Genomic DNA, 27,318 nt, shown 5'->3' with positions numbered 1-27,318 from the left:
CTGTTTAACCCCAGGCCTTACTGGCACGTGTGAACTGGATTTTTTCCAGGGTGTTCACACTGCATGTATTGCTGACAAAGACAGTTTTCTGTAACATCAGCAATATGACAACTAATTGAGGAGATTAAAAACCAACCTATTGTATAATGGCAGATCTGATGATGCTTGAGAAAATGATTTTTTCCTCTGTATTAGTTTTGATGATCTGTAGTATCAGTAAAGGCAGCTCTGGAAGAGTAGATATTAAATGGGTCTTGTCAAGCTATTAAATATAAAGAGAATTCCTCTCAGAGTCTGGCTTGATCTTAAGTTGATTAATGATAGTGAGGAATGGAAGGCAGATTTGTGGAATAATCTTTCCTTGTATCAGCTATGTTGCAGGCAGATGATGAGGATGACCTTCTGGAGGAGAGAATGAGAAGTCCCTTTGGCTCTTCTTTCAGGACATTTAATGCAACTGATTATAAACCTATAGGTAAGAGAGGAGCAAATAGCTTGGTCTGAAGGTTTGAAGGTTTATTGCAAGTTCTGCTCAGTAACATTCACTTCTCTCCTTTGCACATGTGAGGAAACGAGCTGCTGTGGCCTGTTCTGATTAAAGCACAAGAGTTGGGTTTAACACTGAAATAATTTCAACTATCATATCCCCTTCATTGTCTGATTGCCTTACTTGCTAGTGCTCAGGAATTCTGGCTTTATTTTCCTTTCTTCTTTCCAAGTAAGGCATAATCTGAGATAGTAGGACATTTGGCCAGGATAGCACTGGTCTCATTGCAGGAAGAGCCCTTTCTTCAGCTTCTGGGGCTGTGCTAGTTACTGCTATGGACATAAACAAGTGTGGCTTTTGCTATTGAAAGGATACACAGGTCACAGCTCAGTCCCTGCGTTGCCACCTATTCTGAAAGATGATCTGTTGTTTACTGTGCTTAGGGAAGCCAATAAATGTACTATCAAGGGAGGAAGCTCTGTGCAGAGCAGGTTAAGAGTTTACATGACTGTTTTCTACAGTGGTCTCCAACATTCTATTCTTTATTACAGGTTGAATTAGTTAAAAATGTTCATGTCACTTCTGTTTCAGCTGTTCTTTCTTGTCCCAAGATTGTATTATCTGCTTTTACACCTTTTTTTTTTTCCACTGAGCATTAAGTAACCTGCAGTTAACCACTGAGTTTGTTCTGTGATGTTTTCCAGCCACCATAGATGTAAAGAGGAATATCTTTGACCTGTGCACAGACAGCAAGGACTGCTATCTGGCTGTCATTGAGGTAAAGCAGCTAAGAATAAACTCTGGCCTCTGTAGCTGTTGTTTCAGTGCAGTGCTTGTTTCTTTTTTGGAGTTCCTGCTGTTAAATTCATGTCCTAAGCAGTGGTGTTGTTTTGATGATGATAAAGGTGCTGTTAGTTTTTTGTTTTCCACCCATTGCAGTCTTGTTTTGCTGCCTCTCATTTCTTAAACTTCTGAACTCATTTGCTTCTCTTCTTCAAACTCTTCCTACTTTAAAATGTGCAGAGGTTTTCCTTCTCAGGAGCATAGAGAGAAATGCATTTTTCCTATGTATAGCAGTAGTTTCCTATTATTGCAAATTAAAACGTGCTCTGTACCAAATAACTGGGAAAAGCAATCTTTGTGGGACTTCCCATGGAACTTTTCTGTGAATCACTCTTATTGTTCCTTTTACATTTGTTTTCCTAGCAACATCCCACAAGCTAAGGGCTTGAAAGAAAGATTACTGAGTGAAACTTCTGGCTTGTTAGGGATCCAGTTCTTTGCCCAGTATTATGTTGTCAGGACCCAATTTCTTGAAACCTGTCTGTACACATGTAGTGACTAATTTAAAATCCTGTCAGCTTCATACTCTGAACCACTGATCCTTACAGACCAAAAAAGCGAGTCAAGAACCTCTGGCAGGACAAACTTCACGTTTAACCACTGAAGTTGGAGATGGCAACGTTGTCAGACCAAGAAAATTTTCTTTTATGGGAATCATTGGAAATGCTATTTCAGGGGATGTGGTTGCTGGGGTGTCACTGGTGTCTTCTGGAACTCTCTCTGTATGACAGCTTGTAGCATCCTCTCGGTGCACGTGGTTCCTTGAGACCAAAAAGACTGGGTTTTAGTGCTAATTGTACTGCTGCTGGTAAACGGGAGAGAGGGATTTTGGTGATGTGATTGAGATCAGATGTAGCATTGAATACAAAAGCTGAGCTTAATTCCCGGGGCTAACTGCTGTGTGGGCATCTCCCCCTCAGAATCAAGGCAGCATGGATGCCATGAACATGGATACGGTTTGCAGGCTGTATGAAGTGGGCCGGCAGCGTCTGGCAGAAGACGAAGAGGATGAAGAAGAAGATCAGGTGAGAAGCACAGCACTAACCTGGGTGTTCAAGGGTAGCTGTTAGCCCTCTACACGTGTTCATTTATTACCAAGAAAGTACAGAGGCCTCATTTGGTCTCACTTAATGTGAAGTAGATCACTTTACTGCCAGTGTAAACTCAGGCTGTCTACACAGAGCCTGTGTGAACAGTAACTTTGTGCACTGTAAACTAATGCAACCATTTACAGTTTATTGATTAATTTCCCTAATATTTCAGTCTTGATCAGAAGCTCTGCTGTTTGTTCTGCCTTTTTTTTCTTCTAAATATTTTGACACCCATTAGAAACAGTAGTGCTTGAGGTTTTTTCTTTTTCAATTCCAAGTCTCATATTTGGGCATAACTTGTCACCAGTTTCTGAATGAGATGTAACCTATGGCTAATGCAGTGAAACTGCACAGTACTTGTACACAGCAAAATGTTTTAAGAATTTTCAAGAGGGCTGCAGGTTTGCACTGGGATGTGTTGGTTTTCCTTCTCAGATCAGCCGTTTGATTTCTGGCAACTTGACAAAAGAGCTAAGAACTGCAGTAAGGGCCCCTCAGGGTGCAGCTGATAGTCTATACACAGTAGCACAGAATGCTTACTATAGTACAGTGACAAAATTTGTAGCTTTTTGGGTGTCAGGTGTTTTGTGGGGTTTTTTTGAAAGGCAAAGACTTTATGCTTCTATTCCCTTAAGATTTTAAATGCATTATCCTTTGCTCTATGGTGCCTGCATTCTAGTAAATGGTACATTTGTATCTCCTGTGAGAAAAGCTGACTTCACCTTTTTCCAAAGAATGCTAGAAGGTAATACTTTGATGGGTTTTTTCCAGACTCTGTGGAAAGCTGGATTTCTGATACCCTTTCTGTGTCTGAATCTTCCCCTTGCTAGGTTAAAACTTGTACTCGCTAGTTCAGAAGACTGCAGGTCCCAGGAAAGAGTAATTTTCTTTGCAGTTAGTTGTTGTTATTACAATTTCACTGTAATTCTGAAGATAAAGCAGCAGTTCTGGTTTGGGTGTGCAGTTTGTGTCCTGGCCTCTGAATGTGCTACAAGGTTGCATTTGAAGTCTTGGCATTCTTTTGAAATCGTTGGTCATTGTTTCTATCCCTAGATTGGATGGATTAAAAGAGTAGAATTTCTTGGGAAGAGCAGAATTTCTTGGGAAGCAATGAAGAGGGAGGAGAGATTACTGTTCTTTCCTTCCTTTCTACTTCCTAGCCTTCCAGTGCTTGCCTTGGGCAATAGTTTCTATTTTTGTCTCTGCTTCCACGTTTTTGTCCACTTTCTGTAAGCTAATTTATATTTTCTTAATAAAATTTAAAAAAAAATAGTAGCAGAAATAGGTTTTGCATTGTACAATGATTATCCAGCAGCTATCAGGGCACTGTTTTGCAAAATCACTGTTAAGTGTTGACTCAAGGGGAGATCTGTGTTTGTATAAGGCAGTCAATGGTTCCAGGCTGTAACACCGGGTACCTAGCAGAGATAAGGGATCTGTCACCCATCAGGTGTGCCTGGGGACACTTCCTGTCTTACAAATAGAGGTAGCCCCAGGCAGAATTTAAGTATGCTAAAAGCTTTTCTGTAAAGCTGATGGAGTGTTCAAACAAAGCTGCTCCGGGATCGATTTGCAAGCTGAGTGACTAATTGATATTGCATAATTGCTGGGGTTTATGGTCTCCATTTCTGAGGTCTGTAGATGCTTCCTAGATAGTAACTTTCGGGGATGGTTGCAATAAGGTTTCTTTAAAAAGAGATTTGGTTTTAATATAAACACTTATAAACGCAAATTAAATTCAATCTATGTATATTTAGCAAAACATAAACTGATGTTTTCCTCTGTTCCATCCATGCTATTCCTCCAGGTTTGTTCTGCTCTTAGGCTTACAAAATACAGCTTTTGTCTCCATAGAGACACCCAGCATTGAGCTAGAGTGAGGAGAGGTTTTCCAGAAGAAAGATGGAATCCCTCTGGCACACCTGTCTATTGAGACCAACAAAAGTAATTTGTTTGCTCATGAAAGGATTTTTCTGTGTATACATAAGCTCACACTTATGTAGGTGTTCACTGCTTGCCTAGTTAGTGTCTGTGATTTAGAGATTGAAAAACTGGTTATAACCTTTGAAGCTTGTTGGGACTTCTCACAGGGATTCTAAAACCACTTCTGGCTGAAAGAAGATACTTTCTCATATTTTTCTTGAAAATGGTGGAGGGGGAAATCCATATGAATCAACATGAACCTGGTATCTTTTTGGTCAAGGTTTTTAGAGCAGATACTAATCTGTTTGATCCCTGGGCATTCACACCTCGACTTGGTGTATGTTTGTATTTTTCTATCTGACCTACAGAGGTCTATGAGGACCTTTTTTTGCCTGTACAGAAGGTGGTGAGTACTCAGATAGAAGGATGTCTGGTGGGCAAGCCTAGCTCGGAAGTCACGTATCCAGAATAAAACTGCTTTAAAAATTGTGCTAGAGATAAGTTAAGAACTGTGGAGAAAAATATCTGTCTGGCATTTTTTTTCCTTGAAATTTTAATGCCTCATGATGTCAGTTCTGACAAATGTCAGCTGATAGCTCTGTGACAGGTTTTTGAAAAGCAGGAGACTGAGCGTCTTTAAAATGAACCTAGTGGGGATGGTTGGTCTGTAGATATCTTTCCATTCCTTCTGTAATTTAAGGAACAAAACTCTATTGCTCCTGCTTTCTCAATCCAAATCTTGGAAGATTAACTGGTCTGCTCCATATTGCCCTCAAATGAAATGATTAGGCTGACTCAGCTGGTTTGTGTGTGGTGCTGCTGCAGTAAATGTTTGTAGTTTTATTGGCAGTGCTGGAGAACAGCACCACTGTGGCTGAGTTCTTCCCTGGTGTTGTACTACCCTTTCCTGTGAGGTCTCTGGGAAACTGCCTTTCCCTAGGTATGGCCAGCAGTCCAGAGCTGTTGAACAGCACAAATGCTAAAGGATATTGATACTCTGTGGTCTGTACTTACTGTGGTAACTGAGGGGAAGTGAAGGTGTCTTGTGCTTAGCGAGAGTCCGTTTGCAGGCTCTTTTGGTGGATGTTTTACTCCAGAAATACTAGTCCTTCTGCCTTGAACTTCCATGAGTTTTGTGTATTATCTTGGTGCTGGGTGAGTGTCTAAATGGATCCATCAGCAATTGACAGTCTCAGTCACAAGTATTTGCAAAACTATGTTCAGTCTATGTGGGAATATGTAAGGGTTTCTTATTTTTCAGTCCGGCAGCAAATTCTTCTTCCTGCTGTATTTGCCACTGTTTTGATACACTCCTTCAGAGTTAGACTTAGCAAAAATCAGGTGTGTGTCTGAGCTACTAGTACAGAGCCTGGACCATCTTTTGGTTGTTAGCTTGCTCTATTCTTACTTATTTCTCTTTCTTGGCTGATTAGGATCCCCTGTTTCACTTGGTAATCTACTGTCTTCTGCAGTGAGGCAGTCCAGGGGTTTCAGAGGAAATGTCAGGTGTCACAGGCTAGAAAAGGAGACCAGAAATACGAAGTGGTCAGAAAAACTAAACCCAGTGGCACTGGCTGAAGACAAAGTAGACTCAAAACTGAGCTCCGGATAGCGTAATCTTCTGAGGGGGTTTTGGGATTTTCAGTCTGTGCATTTTTCCTTCCCTATTTTCATTGTCCTTTCCATATTAGTGGTTTAAGGGCTGTTTTTCTCTCTGTGGTATGTGTGGTGATACATCTGTGAGGCTCAAGTAGCATTCTCAGTTATTGTCACGCTGAGGGACATTTACAGCTTCAGCAGCAGATTGCTTCACCTAGCTGTCCCTGTCCTATAAAGTGTGTTCTACTTCTTTTGCCAGAACTGAAGAACTGTTAATTATCCTGCAGTGCTTCTGGGCTATCGAAATGGTGATGGTAGGTGTGTAATTTGTCTTTTTGCATTGGTTTAGAAAATTCTAGGTGATGGGAAATGAAAGCTTTGGAGATGAGGCAATAAAGACTCAAAAGACAATCACTATTCTAACATATGGTTTAGCCAGGATGGGTAATGTTTTCCTCAGATTTCTATGTGGTCTTTGTGATCCCAGTTTCTACTTTTTTTTTGAGGATTCTCCCCCTATCTGCCTGCAACAGCAATTCAACTGTACTTTTATTGCTGTTCTGTTCTATGGTTGGTTTGGTTTTTTTCATGTGGATATTGATTTGCTGGGGGGAAGACCCCACAAACCTTAATCCATATTGGCACAAGTATTTGGGACCCATCAGACCACGGTGGTGCTTTGCCACTACAAGCTGACTCGAATGATTTATGTCATCAGGGACCATTAACTGAAGGTCCCTTTCAGGAGCTGTTCCTGTAACATTGAAAGATATGGTTTGATTTGAAATCCTGCTCAAGATGAAATGGTTTACAGAATAATAGCTGGGAACAAGTATTTTCAGACAAATGTCTCAAGTGATAATAAATATGTGTTCATTGCACACCTTAATAGGAATCTTTGAGCTTAGTTGCAGCCTAAGTAAAGAGTGGTTTCTGTCAAAGACCTTTTAACAGAACAGATACATCTTTTGAACAGGTGTCCTCCAAAACACATTTTTAAAAGAAATTTTTTCTCAGTACTTCTTACCACATTTTTTTCTCAGTACTTGTTACCACATTTTTTAGATAGTAGCAAATAACTGTGGCCGCTTCAGCCTTTTCTGCTGTTTCAAAATCCATTTTCAGTAGCTTTCAGTTGAAACAGAGGAAATTCTTAGAGAAGTATTTGGAATTTTTGGAAGGGTAGACTTAGTATTATGGAGTAAAACAGCTTCAGCAGAGATAAAAGCATATTCTGCCTGTTCAATGACAGAAATCAAAGGTGTCCTTCCTCTCACCTAACACATCTTTCTAGAATTCCCAGAATAGCTGGGATCCAAGAAAATAAAAGCTGCCTCAGCTGTGATGAGAAATGCCAGTCAGAAGCTTGAGAAAACAAAGGAACAAATTCTTGTCCATAGAGAGAGAGAGTTCATTTACCTGCCAAATTTTGAAATTCCTTTATGCACTGTTGTTCTTTGTCATGGAATTAAAGGAATGAGCTTATTTTTGTGAGTGAGAGCATGAGATCAGTGAGAGGAAGGAAGAGAAGCAAATTGAGAAATTGTTCCTAGTTCTGTACACCATATATTATCTCTGAGCCCTACAGCACAGAGAATCAACAGTCATGTTAGAACACATTTATCTCAAGTGAAATGATGGCTTGCACATGCCTCAGAGAGAACAGTGACTGGAGTCAGATTGATCATCATCAGGTAAAATGGAAACATTCCATAGGCAAAACCAGAGTTTGATCCAAAGAGTCCCAGCTGAACCTCCCGATCCATCAGAGGCCCGTTCCCTTTAAAGCTTTTGTTTGTCTGTATTGTGGATGCTTTTTCATTCATCACAGGTAAGTTTAGACAAGCTAAACCTGCTTACATAGACTAAGAGATTAACTGCTTTTTATTTCCCCACTCCATGTTTTGCCTCTGTGACACACTGCACGCTGTGTGCTGTTTCCTGTATTAAATCTGCACATACCTACACCTGCCTAGAAGCCCATGGTAAGATTCCTTGCTTGTTACGTATAGTAACTCCTGCACATTCCCAGGCTTCTACATTTTTTAGCTCTGTGATCTCATTAATGGCTATGAAAAAGTAGAAATTCTAACACTGAAGTGGCAGAGAAGGGTAAAAGCAGGTGCAGCCTTGTAGTGTGAGGAAGACAAATACTTAGAATGAATTTAATGGATTTGGAAATGGGTTTGCTGGCTGAGGAGAGGGATAGACACTAGGTAATCTAGGAAGTGAAATTCCTTACATGCTTGACCAGGGAGTCTTTTGGCTATATTTAAGCTTTTTCTACTGCCCCTTGTTCAGGGAGTGTGTTAAGAAGTGGTTGGGGGAGGAATTGGGTAGAAACTTTTAAGTGACTGAAAAGCAGACATGGTCACTCCTGAGAATTGCATGGCAAAGGCTCAGAAAGGACCAACGTGCTACACAGCTGCTTTGGGAGCAGAGAGAACAGCTGTCAGAAGATATGACAAGAGGATTGTCTGTGGAGAAAGATAAATTGCTAAAACACTTAGTCACTCTGGAGTGAAACATTCTTCAGGGAAAACTTGTATTTGAACAGAAAATCGTAAATTCTTTTTTATGAAGGCAAAGCCCCTTCCCAGGGTGGAAATAGGAAGTAATTAAAATAATACTGATAATTTGGAGGGGATCAGATTACTGAAAATGAGTCTGCTTTGCTCTAGGAGAAACTTGGGAAAGGAGGGTGAAAGAGGGGGAGAAGTAAACAAATAAATTAACCAAAATAATGAGATTATGGGAAACATGAATTTCTTTAAAAAGAAAACAAACCTAGGTGAAATAAGCAACTTAGAGAAGCAGATACTTTCCAGCAGATGATTAGACTTGGCTACCAATATCCAGAAGTGAACTAAATATGAGCTGAAAGATTTGAAATGGTGGGAAAAGCTTCACTGACGTTGGATTAAGTGTTTTGAAGGTAGAGAAAAGCCAACCTCCTAGAGGAAGATAAGAATAGTTAGAGCAATACCATATGGCATGATACAAACTGAGAGGTGCAATAGAGACTGTTTTCAGAGGAAGGGACTGTTGCTGGAAAGCAGCTGCAGGTGAGAGGTGTTGACTTGGAGGTGATGATGGAGGTGAGCAGGGGGCTGGTGGCAGCTGAGCAGTTCATAAAGCAGTCACAGGAAGCTGGGCACAGAACTATTGGTGCAATGCCTTGTTTTGCACTGAGAATCAGCTCCTGGTAGAGGAAGAAAAAGTGAATCAGGTGTGAGATGAAGCTTTTTGTAACAGCTGAAGCCATGTCAAATAAGCAACAAACCAGTGACCTGTAAATCTCAAAACTGAATAAAAATTTCCAGCCTGAATATCAACAATCAAAAAAGACCTGTGGGATCTTCTCTTACCAGTTAAAGGCCAGCCTAGTATAAATTTGAGAGGTTATGTAATCTACAGTGGAGAAGTCTCAAATTCTGTTCACATGGTCATAAAATCTTTTTGGATTTGAGAAATGTAAAAAAAACACTATAAAAAGTCTTGAAAGTGCTTAAAAGCGGGCTGGTCTATTTTTATAAACTGCAGCTCTGCAGTGCTGTAAGTCAGACTTCCTGGAAGCACTTTGTACATAGACTAATTTAGTGTTTGAATACATTACAGAAATATGTTAAGATCAAAAAGTTGAAGTTCTGCCTAGGTAACGTGGTTTGCATCAATTTGAGTAGGTGAAATATGGGGTTTTCCTGAGCCTTTGAATAATTTTTGAGAGATAAACCCCAGGGAATGTGTTAAGTATCAATAGTCTGTACTACCTGAAAAGACAAATTTTGTGAATTTTGTGTGTGCAAAATGATTGGGTAAAGGGGAACAGTAAGAATTCTGTGATGATGATGATGAAGGCTGTGCAAACAAGCATCAAAGAACAATATAGCAGAAAACACATAATGCCTGAACAAGTGCAAAAGGTATTTACTAAGCTCTGAAAGGGCTGTAAAAACTGGCAATATGAAGAATTTTTTTTGTTCCAGTGCAACCACCCCAGTATTTGCCATTCCTTTAGGGGATGTTGTTTAGTTTTTTTCCTTTGTGGTTAAAAATGATAAATTAATTGAACCAAATCTACTCTGCTTTCTGAGTCTTTATGTAAGATTGCAAAGTGGTAGTAGAGTTCAGTTAACAGTAATTTGCTTTGAGATGATCTTGAGATAATCCTTTGCTATGTAATCAACTTTTCTGTAAGTTTATGTCCAGCTTTTGTTGTACTACTACATCTCTGTAAATCTTCCTGTATGCAGGCATGATAGGAAGGTGATGGGAATCACTTTTACCCTCTTAATCATCCTCAAAGCAATTCCAGGGTCATAGACTGTGTGTTGAAGCTCTTTATGTTACTGTGTGGGTGAGTTAGTGAGTGTTGAGAGATTTATCTTAAGATGAAAACTTAAATTATTGTTCCATTTTGCAGTCTGATTCTAGAACTGATAGTTCCTGCATCCTTTTTGCTTGCCTAAAATATATAACTGATGATACTATACATTACTAAATTATATTCTTAAGACCTTTTGAATTAAACTGACACAAACCCTCTGTATAGATGGTCTTTTTCAGCCTAAACTAGTCTTTAATAGTTGAGTTAAACAATTTCTGTGTTACACTTGGGCCTGTCCCTGTGTGGACATCCTATCCTGTGGATAGATATTCCACACTAAAATTGCAGCCTCCTTCTTTGCTATCCCCTAACAATTATAACTGGGTTTTGGTTTATTCTCATTTGCTTTAAATTGTCATCTTTGTTCATTACCTTACTTTTGCATGACCTTTTTGCTTTAGCTGGGGTGAAATATTCTGTAAAGTATTTATGCAGGGAGTGGGGCCAGGAAGCCATTTTGTGTAGGAAATAGGGTGGGTGTTTCCAAGATAAAAATTCCTTTATGATAATTGTGTCACTGTGTTTTTGATGAGCAGAGAGAGTTGGCCATCCAGGTGTGTTGATACCACAGTGTCACCTGCATTGGTGACACTCTGTGTGCTGGACATGAAGAGGAGTAACACTGATGCAGTGTTAGGAAGATGACACAGAAACCCCCTAGAATTCATATCCATTAATTAATAAAGTTAATACATATCTCTATCATATCCAATTGCAAATTTGAATCTCATTAGGGGTCAATGAGTACTCAAAATTACTCTACTCTTGACATATATGAAGGTAAAACTCTTTAAATTAATCCAAAGTTTAATTATCTACAGCTAATTAATATACCTGAATCCCAGTGTAACTAAAATGGGGAGCAGTGTGACATGCTTAATTCAAAAGCTGGACTCCATCACGTCCCTCTGAGTGTTGCTTGCTCTATTTAAAAGGCACCATTAGATTTTTTCTTTTCTTTTTTTTTTTTTTATCTCCATCATAGCCTCAGGTTGAGATTGTTTGTAATCTTCCATGATTTCCATGGGAAGACAGGGGTTTGGTCTGGCTGCACTGCAGTCATGGTGCACCTGGCTGTAGCACAGGGCACACACAGACACCAGGCTGAGAGTCAGAGTGCTGATAGGGAGGTAAAATGTTTTACAGGGGGAAGGTTATGAGATGGTCAGTTTGGGATTCTGTAGTACTACCCTTGTGCCTTCTGCAAAGGGAAGTGGCAGCTGTGGAGTAGCTTCTGTTGGAGAGGGAGGAAAATATTCTCTAGGGAAGCAGAGGAGAAATGTGAATACTCCATGAACAGTTCACATTCTGATCCAAGCAGATTTTCAACCCAAACAGAAGAATATCTTTAGGCATCTCAAGGAGTTAGTGCTGGCTGAAGCAATTCCTTGGTATTGTTCAAGTCCTCTGGAGAGTGCTGGCCCATGGCTTCTGTGGATCAGTTTACTCCAATGAGGAAGATGAGCACAGGTGCCTGGATGTTTTGCATAGATGTGCATGCTGGTTCTGTTTTCCAGCAGTACCTGTGTCATTGCCCAAAGCTCTTGGGAATGACTGATGAGTAGACAGGAACTTGCTTTTGCAGGTTTTTCCTACAGAAACAGATATGGTTTGGAATAACTCTTCTGCCTGTCTTCCCTCGTGACATGGCACAAGGATTTTTTTCACTGCTCTTACTCAGAGTGCTTGTTTGAGTCACTGTGGAAGGGCTGCCATTTCCCACCTGTGTATGGATCCCTGACACGAGACAGTTGTGTCTGACGAGGATTCATCCTGGATCCCCACTAACAGGTCGGATATCACTCCCATGGGATGGTGTTAGACTGCACCTGGTACTCCCTCACACCTTTCTGAGCTGTATATCCCACGGATTGGGTCTGGGTGCAGAAATCCTGGAGCTTTCTTAGGAGAGCTCTCCCCATGTGTGTGCAAGCCGTGTATTCCAGCTGGGAGTGCTGCACTGTGCCTGCAGAGGGGTGTGCTCGGGGGTGGCTCAGAGGCACAATTTATTTGCCTGTTACTTGGCAGAAGCATCACAGTGTCCAAGTTCCTGTCTGGGTTCTTTAAAATATAAGGTACAGGTTTCTCAGGGAGGAGGTTGCTCCTCCTGAACCCTGTTATATATCACTCCTCAGCTCTGTAAGGACATCACTGTGTGTGTCACACTGCCACACACACACCTGACTCCTTGGTTGCTTTACCAAGGACAGATATAATTTTGATCTCATCTTACTGTTCCTAGGTGGGTTTTAAATGAGCGTGGCCAATTCTAACCACCTACTTCAGATTAAGTAATTTAAACTGTAAAAGTGGAAACATCTCAGTTCTTCTGGTGCTGTTTGTATTCTCATAAAGTATTTTTTCCCTCACTGGTTGGTATAATCCTTCAAAGTTAATTTGCAGCAAAATATGCAACCTTTCTGTGTAATTTGGCTCTTACCCTTGTCAGCCAGAAGGAATTTTTACCTTAATACAACTATATTTAATTTCATCCTATATTTGAAGGATATTGCTATATATGCCTTGCCTTAAGCTTGAATGAAAATGTTGATGAAATAGTATTTCAATTTCTAATAAATACATTACATGTGAAACATAATCAAATGAGGCTGACATTTTAAGTCCTTGTGGGCTATATATTTAAGAAAAAGATGCTTTCAGAAATTCCACAGATGTGGAAACAAAGAGGGTACCTAACTTATTTCAGAATCCTTTAGGTTTTACCTACATGGACTCTAAATGAATCTTGTAGACAACATACTTTTTTCCTAAAGTTCAAGTGTGTCTCTAGCTCCAGATACAGAGAAATTTGGCTTAATTTTTCCAGGCTTTTTGAATAAATTGATATCTTTTCTGCTTCAAAGCTATTTAGAGACTGAAAAAGGAAAATAAAATCTCCTGCCTTTTCCAGTTTTTAATCAGTTTTTCAATTCTGAGTAGAGTGATAAGCTTTAAGACATTGGTCTTTCTGCAGGTACTGCATAGAGCAAAAATAAATTCAAATTATTAAGACAAAAGCTTTTATACTCAATATATTTTGTGGAAAATTATACACATTATGACATTGCAGTTTAAAACTGTGAAGTGCAAGTAAGGTATTTCCTCTCCCAATGTGTATGCAATTCAGAAAGCAATGTCTGTTTGTTTGAAGACCCATTGACTCAAAGTATTAAGTTTATAGTTGACTAAAATAAGCACAGGCTTTCATACAGGTTGGTTTTAATTTTACACTTAATACAAGCTCTTAATACAAGAAAACTGTGTATAGCAAATCAATGCTTTTATACTGTAATCTCCATTTAATAACAGGGCACTTCTGGTCAGCAGAGGAGACTTGGCTGCCTTTTCCAAGTGAAGAAACAATACAATTTGGTCAGGCTTTGTGGCATTCCTTGTTTCTCTTGCCTGTGACAGATGTTGGATTTGTGTGGGTGTGGTGGGCTTTTTATAGCACTGACTGAAGAAAAAGTAGGTTGGGGAGATGACAGTAAAGGACTTTCCTCTGTCCTTTTAGATGTGAAGATGCAGCAGTCTAAATAGCACAGTGGGAATGTGGTGAGCTTGAGGACCAAACCGTCCCTTGAAGTGGGTTGTTAGATGTCTATCTTAATTGCTTCCTAATTTTGCAGAATGTGTTCCCTCCCAGAGCAAAGGAGCAATTAAGGCTGAATGAGTTGAGAGCTGCCTCCCTGCCACATGAGAGCACTCTGTTAGAGAAACAGGCTGTGGCTCTGAGATGAACAGGTGTATTGAACACTTTTAGTCCTGGAGACCTCCTGGAGCTTGGCTTGTGCTGGCAGGTTGTCTGGAAGAAGGATAGGACTGTAACAGCTCCTTCCCACTTGGTCTTCTCTGTTACACACAGATTTCTGGATTTCATCTGTGCAATGAGGAGTTCAGGAATTCAAATTCTTATAGTTTGATAGAGAAAGATCTTGATCCATAGGTAAATACCAAAGATGAGACCTCTGAGCTGCTTTAAACAGTTCTGTCATCCAAAGCTGCTTCAGGGATTGGTTTAGGCTGATGGTATCCTTCCCTACATTTTACATCTCATCCAGATGGGAATGGCAGGGACAGAACGTGCATGCTGTTTGATGACAAGCAGAGATTTTGGTCCAGCTGAAACTACAGCAGTTTGCACAAGTTTGCTAGCAACAAAGCCATGGATTAACAGGTCTTACTGCATGTCCTTCTCAAGAGTGCCTTGTGATGACACATGTTGGTGGCCAGTACTGGAGCAGAGCTTGAGCCAAGGGTACCTGTGTTGCACCAGCACTTTGCAGACAGGACTTTGCAGGCTTGGAAGTGATCTAACATTGATGTTCTGTAGCTGTGGAGAGAGTGCTTAAATGGGAGATGGGAGTGTGTTCATAATGTGTGATACCTGGATATGGGGAGAAGTGAAAACTATAGGTATGTTTTCTTCAATTATTCTTATTCCATTTTACATTTGTCTTAGTGTCTGCAATGGACTGTGTTTGCTGTCTTTATAGGAGGAAGAGGAGCAAGAGGAAGAAGATGATGATGAAGATGATGATGACACAGATGACCTTGATGAACTAGATACAGACCAGCTGCTGGAGGCTGAGCTGGAGGAGGATGAGAACAACGAGAATGCTGGTGAGGATGGAGAAAATGACTTTTCTCCCTCCGATGATGAGGAGATTGCCAACCTCCTGGAAGAAGGAGATGAGGGTGAAGATGAGGATTCTGATGCTGATGAGGAAGTCGAGCTGATTCTTGGAGATAGTAAGTGTGTGCCCAGCTTGGTAAGCTTGTCCTCTGGTTAAGGTCCTGACAAATATGCAACATCTAAATCTCCCCTGAAATGACTTAGCTGAGGCACAGATCATCATCCTTGTTCACCTGTGGCCTCTCTAGGTAATCTGCTGGTAAAAACAGCTCTTATATGAGAGAACAACTGTGCATTCTGGAAAAGGAGGTATCTCCTTTCTTCAAGTGCTCCCATGTGTGTGTGTGTGTGAGAACTTGGCAGGCCAAGAAACTTCAAGTGAAGAAGCCTTGTCTGATTGCTTGCCTGTCCTGCCCTTCAAGGGGACACAGGTTACTGTTACTTCCCCTGTTCTCTGCCTCATTTGTACCTGTAAGGACAAGAAACACTTTTGGTCCTTGGTGCTGTTCTTTCTCTCTTGTAATGGTTTGAAGTGCAAAGCCAACATGGCATTTCTGACTTCACTTCCTTTATCAGACTGTTCTGAAGCTAACATAACTTTTGGGATACAGTTTAAATTGTTCTCTTTTTCTGGCACTCCACAAACTCCACAAAACTTTCTAACCACTGGGTTAGAAAGTTAAAGTGTGTGTGTGTGTGTGTGTGTATGTGTGTTAGAAAGTTAAAGTGTGTGTGTGTGTGTGTATGTGTGTGTGTGTACCCCAGGGATCCTGGGCAGCCAACTGGGTGAGGAAGGAGTAATTGAGGGACTTTTAAAGGGCTCCAGGGAGCAGGAGCAACCTGGAACATGCTGAACAGGAGTGGACAAATGGGCGTGGCACAGCAGGGAGGGCACAGCATGGCAGTTTGTGCAGGCAGAGTGAGCAGGAAGGGTTTGTTTCTGATCATCCAGGAGCATCCAATAGAGGCAGCAGAGTCAGTAGCTGGTAAGAAAGAGCAAAGAGATCCTTTCAGCCCAGTCTTATTAGCATATTAGTTTAAGCTCCCTCAGTTATGGTGTTGATGCCCTGTAAAGCTCGATCCCTTAGAGCTGTGGGAGTCACTGTACCAGCCCTGTCAGAGGCCTCCAGACAGACAGACCTGCTGATGGCAGATGCAGCTCTCCAGGTCACAGGTTGCCAGGAGTGCCTGATGCCTCTTCCTGAGACTGGAAGCAAGGTCAAATGACCTGGGAAGAATACAGAGATGCTGCTTGCCACTGTAGGGAAAAAAATTGTGTGGCAAAAGCTGAACTGGAGTTGAAGCTGCCAGAAATGGGGATGGGGGGCAGTAAAAAAAAGTCTTCTCAAATACATTAATGGAAATAGGCACTATAGAAATATCATTGGTCCATTCCAGGATGGAGATGGTCTCCTCACAAACAGGGACAGAGACAAGGCAGAGGTGTTTATACTTTCTTTGCCTCTGTCTTCAACATGGTGACAGACCAAGGGAGTCTCAGTGCCCTGAGCTGGAGAACCAAGACTGAGAATGATCAACTCCCAGTTGACCCTGAAATTGTGCTGGATCTGCTGTTCCAGCTGGATCCCTGCAAATATGGGGCCTGATGGGATTCATCCCAGAATCCTCAAAGAGCTGCTGATGTCATCACAAAATCTCTCTCAGTGATTTTTTTTTTTAAGTGGTCTTGGGAATCCAGAGAGGTTCCAGCTGACTGGAGGCTGGTGAATGTTGTCCCAGTTTTCAAGGAGGACCCTGGAAACTCCAGCCCTGTCAGTCTCACTTCAGTGCCTGGTAAAGTTAAGGAGATTATTCTGGGAGGGATTGAAAACACCTGAAAGACCACACAGTCAATTGGTCACAGCCAGCACAGATATGATGAATCCATTAGAGAGTGTCCAAAGGAGGGCAACAAAGATCATGAAGGGCCTTGAGGGGAAGCCATGTGAGGACAGTGAGGGCACTTGGTGTGTTCAGCCTGCAGAAGAGGAGACTGGGGGGAGACCTCACTGCAGTTACAACTTCCTAGGGAGGGGCAGGCACTGATCTCTGCTCTCTGGGGACCAGGGACAGCACCCAGGGAATGGCCTGGAGTTGTGCCAGGAGGTTTAGGTTGGATGTTAGAAAGAGGTTCTTCACCCAGAGAGTGGTTGGGCTCCCCAGGGCAGTGGGCACAGCACCAAGGCTGTGCTCAAGGAGAGTTTGGATAATACTCTCAAGCACATGATGTGACTCTTGGGGATAGTCCTGTGCAGGGCCGGGAGCTGGACTCTGATCCTGATGGGTCCCTTCCAACTCAGCATATTCTGTGAACATACAGTGGGTGTGTTTCAAAGCAAAGTAAGTCAAAGAACAGTTGAAACAGGGGAGTGAGAATGGCTTTAGTTCCTTGTGCTTTAGAAGAGGTTCTGATTCCTTTTTGGGAATAGTCCATGATGAACCTTTTAAGTATGAATTTGTCTTCCTCCCCTTTTGTCACCACCTTGACAAAAGGACGTTAGATACATTTGTCAAAGCAGTGTATTTATTGTGCAGATCTTTCAGGAGCTTGTTCCTGGGCCAGCTGGGTGTAATTTTTTGAAATGCACATGTGACATAGGATGGAAGAAGTGTATTGAATTCTCACCAGCAGCATGGCTGACACTTGATTCTGTTTCCTGTTCTTCTGTAATCCAAAATGGCAACTTCCAGGCAGGTCTATGCAAACTATGGTAAGCAGTTAACTGCAATCAGATTTACCTATAGACATAGAGCTCAAAATTGGAAGGTTGTGTGGTGCACTGGAGAATAGTGAGCTTTCCTCTGGGGATAAAAAAAACCCCAACAAAAACCCCAAAACTCCAACTTTTCGAGCTTCTCTTTATCCCCATAGTTTCTGGATTGTTATCTTGCTTATGCTTCTTTCCCTCTTACTGTGTAAGTGTGGCTGCTGCAGCACTGGCTGGTGTTCTCCAACTACCCTTAGGTGGCTGTGGCTGTTCTGGGAGCACTGATGACCCTCAGCTTGGGCTCAGTCTGAGGGATGGTGAGATGGAGCATCCCTTGCTGATCACAGTGGAAGGGCAGCTGGCTGATCATCAGGGAGGAGGGTTGGGGGAAAGGGTTTGTGCCCTCTCTGCTTGCCTGTGATTTTTTTTTCCCCCTAAGGATAGTGTGTGGGAAGGGATGAACCTTCCAGAAGGCCTTGCTTACCTTGACAGGCATTTTACACATTCAGTATAACTGATATGGCTAAGAGGAAGTCCTGGTGTCTTTTTCTTTTCTTTTTAACTATTTTTAATACCTAGTTTACTGCTGCATCCAATGAATTCGCATAAGAAAAAGAGCCAACATCACCTCTAAGGTAAGGCAGGAGTCCTCTTGCTTGCCAGAGCTGCTACCACTCCCCTCTTGCACAACTGAGGGAGTAGAGAACTTATGTTTTAAGATAAAAAGCAAGTGTGTGTGTGTGTGTGTGTGTGTGAGACTGCTTCTGGCAAATCCTTTCATGTCTTTATTCTGTACCACAATGAAGAAAACCAGCAAAAGCACAGTTTTCAGGTCACCTTCAATGAGTGCCATGTAGTTAAATTCATTACCAAAACATTTGGGTTGCTAGAGGAAGGTTCTGGTTGTGAATGTAGGGATTGAGGGTCCATCTCACTGCATAATGAATTACCCCATGCACATTATGCAGCAGCCCTATTTCACCACATCAGGCTGGTGGAACTGTCCAGCTGTGAGGAGTGACTGCTACATCTGTCCAGCCCCTGGCACGGAGAGCTGTGCAGGCAGCTCACTGCTGGTGTCCTCCCCACCTTGTTGGGGGGAAAACCTGCGAGCTCATAGGAACTGCACTGGCTAAAGCTGCTCTCCTTGAGCTTCTCTTTTAAGCAGGGAAGGAAAGCTCTGGTGCAGATTTCCTGGCTGCTGCTGAGTGATTTGGAGCACTAGTGGCTCTGGCTGCCTCTGTCAGTGCTGAGGAGCTGTGGCCTCGAGCAGGGGTGTCCCAACAGCTGTGCTCTGCCATAAACCAAACATAACCCACGTGTCTCCTTTCCAGCCGACAGCTCCGATAACTCTGACTTGGAGGACGACATAATCCTGTCTCTGAATGAGTGAGGAGCGGCTGCTGGGCGGGGTGTTGGCAGGAGGAGATGCTCCCTTCCCAACAGAAGACCAGAGACCAAATTGGAAACCAGTTCTGAGCACCCCAGCCCTGCTTTTCCTGGGAGAACCCGAGGAACTCCTGCCAGCCCACTGTGTTGGTTTGAGTCAGTTGGAGGCTCGGGGCTAAGTCTCAATAAAGAGACCTGGGGTTAGGCCTCATTTCTCTCTGCCTTTTTTTTTTTTATTTTTTATTTTAGGCTGAGATGATTCTCCTCTTCAAGGAAACTTCTGAAGATATTTCACAATATATTTTCTTTGTATAAAGTTCTTTCCTAAAGAACAAAAATAGTTTTATAAAAAAAAAATAAAAAGAAAAAAAAAGGCAAGTGTTCTAGTAAAGAGGGGATGACCTTTGTATTCCTGTAGTACCTTGTTACCATGGGGTAGGTTCAGGGGAGAAAAATTGTTTAAAATTAAATAAAATTAAAATTTATGCAACTACCAAGTGAAATAAGAGGATCATGATTTCTAATATTGTTGAGGAGTGAGAATATTTTTATTTTAAATATGATTTTATTTTTAAAAAAAAAAGAACTACAGGTGTAATACCTGCTAATGCGCCAGTGTGTTCCAGATGCTTTTGTTGTCCAGGGAAGAGCCCCTGGAGTGTTTGCTAATGGAGATAGTGATACCAGCTGTAGTGGGAGGCTGAAATCCTGGCTGGGCCTAGTCAGAGCCTGGTATTCCTGAAGACATGGGAATCTGGGATTGAAGTTTGAGCCCTTTTTCTCCCCTCTGCCCTTTGTGGTTCAAGTTTTTTAATCTTTCTTTCTTTTTTGTTTGTTTTTTTTTTTTTTCCCTTCTTGCCCTCTGTGTGGAAACTGCAAATTGAAGGCCTTTTTCTTTAATGTAAAGTGTATTTATTAAAAAATTAAATACAAATCCTGTGTCTGTTTATGGCTGTGCATTGTAGCCATGCATTCCCCTGCCAGCCATGCAAAGTGGTGGTCCATGTGCCTGTGGAGCTTGGCTGGAGAGCAGCCAGGTGTAGCTGGTGGCCTGGCTGCAGTGAGGAAGGAAGGGCAGAGTAAACAGGAGTGAGCTTTGGGAGCACAGACTCCATTAGGATGGACATTGCACAGTGCCTGTGGGTTCCAGTCTGATCACTTGGGTTGCTTGACAGCCTGGAATTCCCAGTGTGGGCATCCAGGCGGGAGCTGGGACGTGCTGCTTGGTGCCAGGCTGTGGTGGTGTGTGAAGGTGCACTGGAGTGTCCACTGTGTAGCTGAGCCAGAGAATTCACCCCCTCCCTGGTGTGTGTCAGGAGGTGGGAGCAGCACAGCCCTCCTCCTGTGCTCTGGCATTGCCAGGCTGCCCTGTGGCTGTCTGGGCAGAACACAGATCAGGGGCTCCTGTTGGTGCATGACCAGGGCCCTGCCCTCAGAACTGGCAGGGGAGTGTTTGATTTCACAGTGCAGCACCCACTGCACGGCGGGTCAGAGCTGGCAGGTGAGTGTGCTCCCTGCTTGCTTGGACGAGGCCACTACCTGTGCTGTTTATTCCCAGGTGTTCAGATAACATCCACTCACTTTTTAACCCTTTCTCTGTTTTGCCCACTTTCAGAATAGGGTTTTAAGCAGAACAGGGAACTTGAGGCTTCTCACTCGACACTACAGCCAGTTTTCCACCACGAACTCTGCATTTCAAGTAAGCTTAAGGGCCTGCTGGAAGAGGAAGGATTTCCTTTTTAACTGAGAGAAGGGATAGTTTTTCTTCCCTCAAGCATTGCATCTACTTAATGCACTTACCCAGGGCTGCTTGTTAATAATTAAAAAGAAAGGTTCTGCTGCAACTTATAATGGATAATTGTACCCTACAGAGTCGATAAAGATGAACGAGTTGCAATTACTACAGCATTTAAGGACAGCAGTTGGAGCAGCATTCTGATTAAATGAGGGGATTGAAAATCGGATATGCCACCCAACAGCTGTGGAAGCAGCCTCTGCCTTATCAGAAACCATCTTATCTGACTTCACCATAGAAAATGTGCTGCTTAGGAGGAGGAAAAAGAAAGTAAAGCATGTACTCAGCTACTACTACCAGGGAACTGCTGTGCCAGATGCCTGTGTCTTGTTCTGGCATTATACCCCAGCTGTAATGGGCAGCATCTGCTGCTGGTTTGGGCCTGGCTGGCTCAGAGAAATTTGCCTACTAGTTGTGTGAAACAGAACCAAAACACGTAGGATGGAGCTCCTGTGTGTACATTTGACTTGAACCTGGGCTGCTGTAAGTATATCTCTGTAAGTACATCTGCTGTAAGTATGCTCTCCCCTCCCACACCTGCCCTGACTTCACTGGACAGAGCCAAAGGGACTGTTTGGGCATTACCTTGGGGTGAAGGAGGTAGAGCCTGCAGGTCACCCCCCCAAACCTGCTGAAGCGGCCCCTGCTGCCTGTTCTGGGCAGACCCAGCCTCTCTGAAGTTAAATTCACAGCTGAGGGAGGCTGCCTGAACCCTGTGTTACTGGGGGGTGTCACTGAAGGCTGCTGGTGAACAGGTGACTGTAACAGCCTGGGTGCAAATCAGGATTCAGACTTGGGGACTAGCAAGGATTTGTTTGTTTAAGTCCATAATTCTGCAACTACTTGAGATAGGGGGAAAATCTCAGCATTTGGAAAAATCACCTCTTCCCCTGACATCATGATTTAATCTATTTAAAAGCAGAGTGCTTGGAAAAAGTCCTATAATCTTTTGGAATACACACAGCACATGGCTGACGTGATGCCATACAATATTTCTTCTATGCAGCTGTTACAGGCCCTGGCTTAGGGGGTGGAAGGAGATTTAAATGTCCTGCCAGCTGGCTGAGACACCCACCGACCTCTGCAGCAGAGGAGCCCCTGCAGGAAGGATGTGTTTCCTCCCACAATGTGAGCAGAGCCCAGCACAGCCTGTGCCCTCCTGTCAGTGTCGTTCCTATGTGTAGTCCTCCTCACTCTGGGACCCAACCCCAGGTAACTGCTCAGCCCATTTGGTGCAGCAACACCCTTCTGTGGAGCACAGCCTGTGGAATGCCTGTGCCAGCACCTGGGAGGGAGAGCATGTCCCTGGGAGAGCAGGGTACAAACCCCGGGGCTGGGCAGTGGCTTAACCTTTGTGTCAGGGAAGGGTGGTAACTGAGGTGTGATGGGCTCCTCAGCACTGGTCACAGCACAGCCAGGGCTGGCCTTCATCCCTGGTTTTTTTTGTAGTAAAGGCAGCCAGCAACTGAAGTTAAAGACCCAAATGTTTGCTGAAGGAGTGTTTAAAATAAAACATGGAGTAGCTCAGTCTGAGCACTAATGCTCTCAGACCAGCCAATCCATCCTCTCACACCCGCCAACCCATCCTCTCACACCCAGTCCCACTTGAGTTTCAGAGCACCCTCAAAGAGCCCAGACCATTACCCTGCTGTGATTACCCCACTGCTCCTACTGTCCCGGGGTGAAAGGCACACCCACCTCCCAAACCCCCCAGCACTGTCATACCCCACATCTTCCTACATCACCGCGTGTCTCAGGCCTGCCCCCTATTTTGGATCTTCTCCCCAGAACTGCAGCCCATCCCAGTTTAAGGGACAAGTCTCTGATGCTCTAAGATACAGATGTAGTGTTATTTTGCTGTAATGGTCAAGCCTTTTTCAGGCCTGTTTCTCTTGGACCAGCCTGGATACAAGTGTGAAGGGATGGGAAGGAGGACACAACTGCAGGACAGGTCCTTTGGCCTTGGCACAGTCTGTTAAACAAGGCTGTGGCTCCCTTGCATGCCAGGGAGCAGGGAGGCTCAGGTCATCATGTCAGAGGGATGCTGCTGCTTCTCTCCCAAGGTGTTTTTTCCTTAACTCTCTGACTTCTCCTTTTAATTTGTTGGTAGGAGGGAAATCTGTTTGGTCCATGCACACATGCTCACACCCATCAGCCCCTCTCTGGGAACAGAGATCCCATCATTAAAACTCTTACCCAACCCAACGCAGGATGACGTTTACCTTCTAAATAACCCTATTTACTGATTTCACAAGGGAAGTGGGAGATGGGGGATTTCAGGCTGTTCCCTTGCCAGGAAGAGGTTGCAGCTTTTTTTTTTCCCTTTCAATTCCTCACATTCACACACCATAACACACACAAAGACACACACGAGGCCACGCCACAGCAGCTTGAACTACAGCTCCCTGCCACCACAAAGCCAGGCAGGCACTGCTGTGGCACCACGACACGCTCTGCCTCAGGCTGCAGGACACTTCCAGGACACCTCCAATGCACAGGAGACTCCCACAAAAGGCTCTAAATCACTCTAGGACTCGGCCATGAGGGGCATTTAATAGCACTTGGTTTCAGATAACACTTAATCTTACAATTGTTGACATTTGACACTGTCTTCGGTACAACAGCATCGGGGACTTGGTCACAAGGTTTAAGTCCTTGTTCCTGTAACCTTGTAAAGCCGGGGCAGTCCAGCTCCCCTGCACCTCCCTGTGCCACCAGTGCAGCCAGCCTGGAGGGCGGCTGGGAGTGCTGGAGTTGCTCCTCTGTCCCCACAGCTTTCCCAGGTCCCTGCTGCTCCTGGCAGAGCAGCCAGCTCACCTCTCCCTGACCTGTGCCTGCACCCCCATGGACAACACCCTCCGTGGCCTCCGAGCTGCACTCGGGCCCTTACGGACAGAATTAACATTTTCTGGGGTACAGAAGATGCATCAAGTGAAATGCAAACCCTCTCCTGATCACACTAACTCATTAGATTTACTTTTAATATAATCACAGTATTGAATGTTAAAATAACAAAACAAAACTCAACAAACCAACCCACACTTGTTGATATCAACACATTATTAAATTAAGCAACTGCTCACACATGACCATGTCCCTACTGTGACACTGCAGGGTTAAAAAATAAAAAAATAAAAGCATCTTACACTGAGTTTATGCTCCCTGCTAAATAGGTTTTGACACCAATCATACCTGAGAGCAGTTTTAGAAGGGCCTTTGGCAGCCATCAGCAAGTGAGTTGCTGGGTCACAGAGAGTAGTGCAAGACAGACTCTGGTTCTCCCAGGATTTTGTTCACTTGCTTACCACCAAAACAAACAAAAAACCCCCTGCAAATTTAAAGAAACTTTAGTGTTTTTAATCCCACACAATTTTCTGTAAGCTTCCTAAAATCTACAGGCATCGTTTTAAAAAATAAAAAGATCCCCAAACCTAACTGTGGATTTTAACTCCAATTTGGACTCGCTACCACATCCTTATGTTGCTGAGCACTCAAGAGGTGCAGAGGTCCTGGTCTCTCCTAACAACCACCTCCTACCACAGACAGCAAAGGTGATGGACCCACCCCATCTCAGATCTCCAACTTTGATCTCCAGCAGTTCCTACAGTCACAGGTCACCTGCAGTAAAGTAACACGTTCTCAGACAGCCAGATATGTTTCTCTCTTTCCTTGTAGGCCTTAACAAGCTTACAAGAGTTAAACTTTAACTCCAGCAAAAAAAAAAAAAAAATTGCCATTTTTCAATTAAGGATTTCAGGTAGTGCAACGTGATGGACTATGCAAATGGCAGCTCCAGCTCACCAAATACCTTTGTGCCCTTTGCTTGTCCACATCTACAAGGGGCCCAAGAGGGTTCCCCCTTAAATCACTTTTTTTTTCCTCCTGTTTCGCTTTTTTTCCTTTTATAAAAACTGGGAATGTCAAACCTCTTTTGTTTTATCCAAGAGCTTCTATGGCTGAGATTTATCAGTGCTCTCAAAGCTCACCAACTTGAATACGGGGTTGACTCCTTAGCAGCAAACTTTTTGCTAATTAATTATCAACTGTAATTTTTTGTTGTGTATAAAAACCAGTTCTACTCTTGATCAGGATTTGCTTCCTTGGTAGCTGGCTTCCTGGGAAGCTTCTATCCTCAGAGACTCAACAGGAATGCATCCAGACTCAAATTTATGAAATAAAAAGCCAACAGGACAGAAAAAAAATAAGAGAGCCAACCTTTGAGTCTCTCATGCAGCACAAAGAACCCCCTTCCCCTCCCGCCTCGAAGGACACATATAGAGATGAAGGAGGTGCAGAAGGCTGGAGTCTGAGAAACTGAACCAAGCTGGGGCCTCAGGTGGATGCTCCTGCACAGGGAACTGGCCCTTCCTGAGCCGTAAGAACTCGGATACCGCACAATTTTAGAAATCCATCAGTGAACAAGGCTTTACTGACAACTTTTCATACAGTTAAAAAATAAAAATACAGAACAACAGCGGACAGTGTCACATATTAAAAACGAATAAAATGGGCTCTATTTAAAATTTTAATAGATATTATAGGTATTAAAATTAATTAGAAACTAAAAATCTTACCACTTTGGCCGAGGTGTTTTGAGCCTCTGCCAAAATGATCAGCCTTAAAAACAACTGGGTTGTGTGACACACAAAGAAAACATGAAATTTGAAAAGACAGTGTGGGCTAGGCAGTGTCTTTGACTATAACTATCACCATATGTTCTTCTTCTAACTTCCCCAATGTCCTTAGTGCTGACTGGAGGTACTGCTGAGAGAACTCGCAAGGAGGGAACGCGTAAAGCATGCCTGTGCTGTCCCTGCCCTTCGCCCCTCCCACGGGCAGGCTGATAACCCCAGCAGCCTGCTTCTGTTTCAAGTAGGAGACCAGATTCCTGAGAAGCCGTCGCTGCAAGCCAGGCTCCACAGCAGGGAAGGTCCCCTCGGCCCCTGCCCCTGCCGGGGCGGACTGGGTGGCCAGGAGCACGGCGTAGCCGTTGGGGCTGCCTTGTTTGATGCGGCGGGTGACTTCGTCCAGCTTGGGCTGGTCCAGCCGGAGTCTCTGCGCGATTTTGAGCTGCGTCAACTTCCCGCCGGACGAATGGTCTTTGAGGAGTCCGTTGATGACACCCAGGTCTCCCTCCAGGATGTGCATAGAGGTGGGGAAGCAGCTGTTTTTTAGCACAAGAAGCCCATTCCAAGCAAGCTGCAGTGTCTGAGCATATTCTGATAAATTCTTTAGCTTTTTGGTCTCGGATTTTGGCTCCTCGTGAGTTTTTGATTCCGATTCACCAGTTCGATGATTGCGTTCGCTGTCCCTTTTTTTGGGCTGGGGAGCATCGGATGGCTCGCGATGGGGCTTCTCCTCAGCCGCGTGGCGATTGTTCTGGAGGGAGTTGCTCTGCTCTTTCTCGGCCCCGGGTTCTGTAGTGTGATTCTCCTTGCGAGCCCTGTCAGGGCTGCGGTCTAGAGCTGGCCCACTGGCCTTTGTCCTGCTTCTGTCCTCGTAAGGCGAGTGAGTAGTCCTCCCGCGGTCGCTGGAGAGGCTCCGGCGTTTCCGCCTCTCTTCCCAGGGTTTGGGCACGCTGCGGTCGCCGTCGCCGCCCCAGCGCTCCCCGCTCCTGCTGCGCACGGACCGGCTGTAGCTCTCCAGGTTGTTCCTGCGCTCGGCATTTTTGGCAGGGCTGGCCCAGTCTGCCTCCACAAAGCTCCTGTCTCTGTCCGAGTACAGGAGGTGCGGAGGAGTCCTATCCCGCACCCTCAAGTCTTGCTCCAGGCTCCGGTGCCGGCTGTACCCATCGGCCAGCAGCTCGTAGTGCACGGGCAGCGGCGCGGGCTGGTACTGCTGTGGGTATCTCGTCTCTTCTGCTTTGGCAAAATCCACTCGGAGCCTCCTCTCTGGGCCACCCAGGGGGAAGCCCCTCATCTGCGCGCAGGCGGCCTGGGCGGCGTCCAGGCTCTCGTACTGGATGTAGGCGAAGCTGTCGCCCTTCACGTAGTCAATAGTCCTGATGCTGCCGAAGCGGTCGAACTCCCTGGCCAGGGCGGCCAGGGAGGTGCTGGGGCCCAGGCCCCCCACCCACAGCCGGGTGGTGGGGTTGGCTTTCCCGTAGCCGATTTTGATGGGGTTCCTGCCAACAACGCGGCCTGACATGGCTACCTTGGCCCGGTGAGCCATGTCCAGGTTCTGGAACTTGAGGAAGGCGTAGGCGCCGCCCTGGCCGCGTGCAGGGCGCTTGATCACCACCTCCTCGATGATGCCGTACTTCTCGAAGGCGCGGCGCAGCTCCACCTCCGACACGTTGTGGTCCAGGTTGCCGATGAAGAGGTTGCGGGTGGCCCTCTGGTCATCCTCGGGCATCAGGTCCTCCTCGGCCACGATGGGGTAGCTGTAGGGGCGGCCGCGCTCGTCGTACAGCCCGTAGTAATCCAGGGCGCGCTCCCGCTCCCGGGACAGCCCGATGGCC

The 27,318-nt window shown here is 44.3% G+C and overlaps 2 protein-coding genes across 5 annotated transcripts in view; one reads left to right on the top strand and one right to left on the bottom strand.

The window, feature by feature from the left end:
- DCAF1 (DDB1 and CUL4 associated factor 1) overlaps positions 1-19,992 on the top strand; it is a 50,643-nt gene extending 30,651 nt beyond the window's left edge. For 3 of the 4 annotated variants that reach the window (XM_029958229.1, XM_029958230.1, XM_029958228.1), the window contains exons 20-25: positions 371-475; positions 1,192-1,265; positions 2,251-2,355; positions 7,920-7,928; positions 14,827-15,082; positions 19,009-19,992. In XM_029958229.1, coding sequence (XP_029814089.1) covers positions 371-475; positions 1,192-1,265; positions 2,251-2,355; positions 7,920-7,928; positions 14,827-15,082; positions 19,009-19,067 — 608 coding nt within the window. In that variant the 3' untranslated portion in view covers positions 19,068-19,992. The remainder of the gene's footprint in view (positions 1-370; positions 476-1,191; positions 1,266-2,250; positions 2,356-7,919; positions 7,929-14,826; positions 15,083-19,008) is intronic. The other variant, XM_029958231.1, reaches the window with a different exon arrangement.
- A 5,264-nt stretch (positions 19,993-25,256) lies between these two features.
- RBM15B (RNA binding motif protein 15B) lies at positions 25,257-27,311 on the bottom strand. Its single transcript, XM_008923454.4, has one exon. The coding sequence runs from the start codon at positions 27,210-27,212 to the stop codon at positions 25,539-25,541; it is 1,674 nt and encodes a 557-aa protein (XP_008921702.1). The 5' UTR covers positions 27,213-27,311; the 3' UTR covers positions 25,257-25,538.
- Between the last annotated feature and the right edge of the window lie 7 nt (positions 27,312-27,318).

This window comes from Manacus vitellinus, unplaced genomic scaffold, assembly GCF_001715985.3.
Source record: "Manacus vitellinus isolate BGI_N305 unplaced genomic scaffold, ASM171598v3 scaffold_14_pilon, whole genome shotgun sequence".
Lineage (NCBI taxonomy): Eukaryota > Metazoa > Chordata > Aves > Passeriformes > Pipridae > Manacus > Manacus vitellinus.
Note: the sequence above shows the minus strand (reverse complement) of the source record. Positions and strands in the feature narration are given on the sequence as shown.